Raw genomic sequence first — 6,869 nt, forward strand, 5'->3', positions numbered from 1 at the left:
TGGCTGACAGATCAATAACATGACAGACAAGATACAGTGGTTACTATTAAGAAATTGCATGGCGCTGCAGTATGGTGTCCAGTGGGCAACAGGCCTGAAAGTCTTATACCCCCTTGTAAACAGAGAACCTGCAGCCTGCGTGCTGTACTGAGGAGTAGCTGGAACATGAGGGGAGATAAGAAAAACAACAAAGGTGTTGGATACTGCTCTTTGTGGGAAGGGGAGACTGCACATATATCTGCCTGCACAATAACATTATTTTGGAACCAGCTGGCATGTATCATTTACTTGTGAACGTGTACTTTCCCTTTCATAATATGATGCATGTAGTAGTGCAGATGATAAGTATAAGGATGATAAGCTGTTTTGCAGACTTTCCCCTTGTTAATGTCAGGCAGGTAGTCGGCAAATAAACTCAACAACACCACCCCCTCCCAATGTGACAGCATTACTAATGGTTACATTGTGTGTAGGCGCTGATCAGCCATGAAAACTCCCTGGTGCATTTTTTCCTTTCACTTTGCGTATAATGAAACTGATTCCTGACAGATCAAATGCATGTTTGATGCGTATCCTATGAAGCCACAAGCTTACTCATTCATGACATTCTGCAGTTGCACCGCTCACTTATACACATAGAACATTCACACAAACACAATAGTAATGAGTCATGCTGCCTGAAACTGTCAGTCACTAGCTGCCACTCATCAGGGTAACATTACTATGAGAGTCCAAAATTTTCTTTAAAGGTCAGCGCTAATTGAAAGCTCAAGGGAAAAGTATGATGGAAAAAAAGGGAAAATTATGAAATTTTTTATAGTGTAGTATTTTACTGGGAGTTGTAGTTCCACAACCCAAAAAAACCATTTGGTGCAGTTACCCTTTAAAATTCACCACAGGTGGCTATTGGATGGGTACTTACAAACGTTTAAATTTAGCATGTGCACATCACGATTACTGGAGAATAAAATTGTAGGGTAATTCTGAGCTGGAAGAGGTTAAAAATGTGCAAAAATAGGGTAAAACCCTTTTTATTAAATATCTAAAAAACCAACTGGTTACACTCACATTTTAGTAGTTAAAACCAGGCATATAATCAGTTATCCGTGCAAGTCCGTACTGCTGCAAGTCTTTTTCAGCGGTTGCTGTTGGGGTCCCGACCAGCGTTTCCTCCACGATCCGCTTGCTGCTTGTACTCGAGGAGAAACGAGGATCGTTGGGTCGGACAACCAAGGGGAAGATTCAGAGACTTTGGTCATTTAACTTTTTATAAGTTTCCTAACATTACTATGAGGTGCCATATTCTGAATTCACTTAATTGTGTCTTTATATAATGAGAACCTCAAGTAATCCCCCATAGCTGGGAAACCACGAGTCTGACGTATTGTTTGCACATGTGGGTTTAGAAATGAGTCACTGTAAGCGCTGCACCCCTTTCTCATTTCTCATCATGTACTACCATAAATAACCCTTTCCATTTTTAAAGTGTATGTGGGTGAGCTGAGCCATCACTTTGCACATCTGTAATTAAAATAGAAATAAGTGCTGGACATTACTTTGCTTTATGTTACTCCGCAATGTGTCCGTATTACTGGGTTCACATTCATTCATTCAGACAGTCATTATTATTACTACTTGGGAAATCTCTTGCTAAAATGTATGAAATGTTGACATTCTCTGGTGTGAGTTGATCCTGTGATCCCGGCTGCTATGATGGCAGTCATTGTATTGGATCACTGCGCACCATAAATACGGTTGGAACCGATGTGTGTCCCCAGTTGCTGTGTAGCTCTGCTCTGAAATTATCACACATGTTTACTTATTACAAAGTCTGGAAGAATTGTTTAAGCTGAAAGGTTTATTAAATACTGTTCTATTCTTTTGCCAGTTGTGGATCCGTCCATGTATAACACTGGTATTATAGAAGAGATGATTGTCGCCAATCCTCCTGACGTCTGCCAAGTTGTAGAGGTAACGACAGAAAGTGAAGAGCAGCCGTCAATAAGGACACAGCTTTACCCTTTGCAGATCTCTCCCATTTCTTCCTATGCGGGTTAGTATGTAAATTTCACCTGAAAATGGCTTTAATTTGTAACAGCAGTGCAATGGCTAGACTGAGCTAGAGTCCTGCGTGGAACCAATTTATATGACCCAACTCAAGCCCGCGACCCGAACTGCAACCAGCATATTTACCCACTTTGATTCGCTACCCAACCCTGACACGTAACTGCCTTATCCGCAACCTGATCCATTACCCGCTGAATACCATTAAACAAGAAGTAATGTTGCTGCAAACCTGAAGTGACATCATCAATAGTGGGCGGGGACAGAGAAAAAGTTTTGTAAAATATAGACAATAAAACATAAGAAATTTAGATGAGACCCGCAACCCGCAGACCCACATCTATACTCGCACCCAACAATCCTACCTTCATCCTGCAGGGTACCCACTTTTTTCGCGGGTAACCCGACCCACAACAGGACTCTATACTGAGCTCTAATTGGCCAGATACTGGATATTATTGACCAGCTTGCTACAGTTTTGCCTTCCGTATGTAAGTGGTCACATGGGCCACTGTTCAGTCATTCAGACACAATATGGAGTCAATCAGAGAGTTAAGCAAGGTGCCCCATGACATCTGGAATTGTATTCACTAGTGAAACATTGTCCACCTTACCAAGTCATCATGAGAGGGCCCACTAGGCCTAACTGTAATATCGGTAAAGAAGTGATGGTCTACATTGTTCTTTACTTTATCTTTGAGCACGTTTAATTCGATTTCCTTTTGCTATGTTGGTTCTCCCTTTTATTCTTTTCTGTGTGACTCCTGCAAATATTTCTAACCCCTTCGATGTTTACCTTTTAGCCTTGTTAGCAAAACTGGTTTTACCAGTCTGCCTGGACTTAAGCTACCCATGCAATAGAATATTCTTACATTTGTTTTCCCTACAGTATATTTGATTTATTATTCTTTATTTTCTGTTTATTTCAAACATATTCACTAAAACTCCATATTTTTTTTATTTTTTTGCAGAAAGTGAAACAGACAGTGTGAATAGCGATGATGAACGTACGGTAAGTGACATTTATGTAACTACAGCTGTGCCGATTACAGATGGGTTTGCTTTGTTTCATAAGAACATCATTTTACAACATCAATAGCCAATACAGATATGGGATCCTTTATCCAGAAACCCATTATCCGGAAAGCTCAGAATTACGGAAAGGATGACTCAATTTTATCCAAATAATCCAAATTTAAAAACATTATTTTCTTTTTCTCTGTAATAATAAAACCGTAGCTTGTACATGATCCAAACTAAGATATAATGAATCCTTATTGGAAGCAAAGCCAGACTATTGGGATGGTTTAAGGTTTACATGATCTTCAAGTAGATGTATGAAGATCCAAATTACAGAAAGATCTGTTATCTGGAAAACAGGTCCCATACCTGTATAACAACTCCTTTGGCGTTGTTCCTCCAAGAGAGGAGCAACTTCATATAAATACCCTTGGTTTCAGAGTGAGAAAAGTAGCGGATGTAGGGGATTGAAAAAAGTACTTAATGAATTTACACATTTATTAAAACAGAACAATGTGTCACTTCATATTAACTGAATTAACTTCTTTGGGGAGTCGCATTTTTTATTTATTTATTTTTTGGCTTGGGAAGTGTTCAAGATGGAATGAGCTTTGCTCTAAATGTATGCAGTACTTCTCTATAGCCACTTTCCAAATAAAAACAACAGGTTTAAGTTTTTGCACATCAGTAGCTCTTATTCTTGTTTAGTCATTTGTCTATTATTAATAAGGCAATGTCTTGTTGCATAACTAAAATAGATATAAGCAACGTTGGTGCTGTTCTAGCACATAGTAGTCAACTTTATTAGCCATGTGAAACAGAGCTCATTATCTCTCCTTGCTCTGGAAGTAAGAGTGATACTAAAGCATGAACCTGTCATGAGTGAGTGCTAACAGATTTATGTGTTCTGTTCCTAGAGACTCTATATTGATATTATGCAAAAAGGAAAAACATACTGTATATACTAGAGTATAAGCCGAGTTTTTCAGCCCCCAAAATATGCTGAAAAACTCTACCTCGGCTTATACTCGGGTCAAGCGCAAAAACGGTGTCTAAGAATGGTCTTCAAGAATGGTTGCCAGCATCCAAAAACGAGATGCCGGCACCTCCAATGGGAGCAGAAACCCTCAATTTTTTGATTGAAACTTACCAGAAGCTGCTGCATTTCTCACCCTAGGCTTATACTCGAGTCAATAAGCTTTCCCAGTTTTTGGGGGTAAAATTAGGTACCTCAGCTTATACTCGGGACGGCTCAAGTATATACGGTACATATGTTAATTTCTTGCATGTTTTATTCCAAAATAACACATTTATTTCATTACATATTTAAGAGCCATCGACACCTGCAGAAGATCCCTGGCAGCAAAGAGTCTGTGAAAATGTCAAGCCAAAGAGCACCTTATCATTTACCTGGCATGGCAACATTTGTTACCTCCAAACCAGACCTGCAGGTCACGATAAAAGAAGAGGAGTGTCCTCTTCCCTACAACAGCTCCTGGCCTAGCTTCCCAGACAGCACACCTTATTCACAGACGGGTGCATCCTCTTCACTAAATAGCACCCAACAAGACCATGAAACTAGAGCTTCTGTCATTAAGAAAACCTCAGATGTTACTCAGCCGCGGCTCAAAACATGCTAAGGCCATGTTGCAGATATGGATCAATGTTTAGGATGGGAACAAATATTCTTGAAGTATGCATTGGCTTTGATGTGATTGGATGCCTTTAAGATGTTGGGTTACCAAAGGAAAGGATTTGACTGTTAAGCATGGCTACGGACAGCTAATTGTAGCAGAGGATTTTTCTCAGGATTGGGCCATGGGACGGTCCAAGAGAGTCTAAAAAGAAAGTAAATCATTAAAGCTGGAGCAACTTCCATTATGGGGAAGGTCAAGGCTGAGGAAATGCAACAAGGCCTTTGGACAAACAAAATGTGAAACTGCTAGAACATTATCCTTTTTTATTTTAACATAATCTGTGTTGTAAATATGTATATTTTATACCACAACAAGGCGGCCTTCTTTTATACTGCTGTAAATGGAACTGAGGCCGAAGCCTGTCGCTAGTTGAGTTTCACTGAAAGTGGTTCATGAGAAACTCTGGCTTTTGTGCTGAAATGATGAATTAGTGAGTAACAAATCACAATAATTAATAACAGGGCTCCGTTTTCTAACCTTGCTTTGCTCACAACCAAGGCACAAATAGGAATAGGAATCTGTCCCAAGACTTGAGAGTTAATATAAATAGAATTATGCAGACATATAATGACCAGAATTTAACTATTCACTCCCAGAGCAAGCTCTTTTTTTATTTTTTTATACAGGGGGTATTTTATTTGAGGCAAAATCCAAAGTTAACATAATTATTTTCTATTTTTTTTTATACAACAAATTTATTATATTGTTCAGTTTCCTGTTTGTCAGCAAAACTGTTGTGGCACATTTTCGTAGGTCCTTTGTTTCCTAACATGAAATTGATATATTAATCTATTATGTAGAAAGCAAATTTATTATTATCCTGTGGATTGATTGACAAATAAATAGTCATTGCAGTTTTATTTGTAAAGTTTTCCCGTCTGCATTTGTTTTCTTGTTTTTCAGAGACAGAGGAGGATGAAGAAGTGTTTCCATCACAGGTGACAGAAGAACTTGGCTTGTTTCTGCTGTATGTGTCACAGTATTTTGCTGTTCTGTGAGACCCTTCCCTTTCCATTTTTTAAGGTTGCCAACAGCAAATGTGGTGCTATGCATTAGGCATTCTTCATAAGTATCACTGAAAAATATGCAACACTTGAAAGGTAAACTAAACAGTAACAAAAGGAGGGGGATAGATAAACGGTGATGCTCATTGTATGCTTGGTGCTACAGAGAAGAAGGGAATTGGCACGAGAGATAGAAGCTGTTAATGTATATTTATACAAATTAATTTCCTCCTTTTCTTGCAGACAGAACTATTTATATATTAGTGACAGTTAATAGCCCCATGTTGCTCAAGACTCCGCAGGGCTGTCATCTTTGCAGCTAGCGGCTGATATATCCCAAGGAACAAATGCCATCAGGTCTGCTCATCATTCCAACATACTGTGTTTTCTCTGGCCTAGTTGTTATGGTATTAATTTAGACAGCAATATTAATGCCCACTACCAGTCCTGTCCCTTCCACATGGCTATGAACCATTAAGGCTTAACCATCCAGATCGTTTAACCACAATACAGTGGATGTTTAGGTGGCCATAGATGTAACAATTATGATCTTTCTTGGAAAAGATCTTTCCAAGAAAGGTTGTTAGTTTCAATACACACATGTAGCGCTGAATGGTCAGTTATACAGGTAGAAACAATAGAATTGTACCTGTATCTGGCGATTCAGCACAAACAATGGGCGATGTTTCCGATCAAAATTTTCCGTCCAGCCGACCGGCATCCAAGTCTTCTGCCGATATCGGTCGGCTCTTTTCCCACCATACACGCACCGAATATCATACCAAAATTTTCTCTTATGATATTATCTGTGCGTCTATAGCCACCTTTAGACTAGATCCCAGAGCTTCTTGTGCTCACATCAGTACACACATGATGGATTATGGGGCAAAAGTGCACAACAGTATTTTCAAACCAAATCTGCCCCAACTTTTGCATGCTTTGCTGGAGTGATTTTGTCCCATTCCTGCTGACAGCTTTGTTGAAGGTTGTGCAGATCAGTTGAATAGTGTGTGTGTACCTTCATTTCCAAACACTGATTCTCAGCATCAGAGATTCTACCAGCCCATTGTAAAACATTTACCTT

General features: G+C 39.3%; 1 protein-coding gene across 2 annotated transcripts in view; it reads left to right on the forward strand.

Annotated features, from left to right (window-relative positions):
- The window catches only part of irf2.S (interferon regulatory factor 2 S homeolog), a 32,059-nt gene extending 26,418 nt beyond the window's left edge, over positions 1-5,641 (forward strand). The window contains exons 7-9 of one of the 2 annotated variants that reach the window (XM_018237607.2): positions 1,889-2,053; positions 3,036-3,076; positions 4,416-5,641. In XM_018237607.2, coding sequence (XP_018093096.1) covers positions 1,889-2,053; positions 3,036-3,076; positions 4,416-4,724 — 515 coding nt within the window. In that variant the 3' untranslated portion in view covers positions 4,725-5,641. 2 annotated transcript variants of the gene reach the window in all.
- Positions 5,642-6,869: the final 1,228 nt, after the last annotated feature.

Source organism: Xenopus laevis, chromosome 1S (genome assembly GCF_017654675.1).
Source record: "Xenopus laevis strain J_2021 chromosome 1S, Xenopus_laevis_v10.1, whole genome shotgun sequence".
Taxonomy (NCBI): domain Eukaryota; kingdom Metazoa; phylum Chordata; class Amphibia; order Anura; family Pipidae; genus Xenopus; species Xenopus laevis.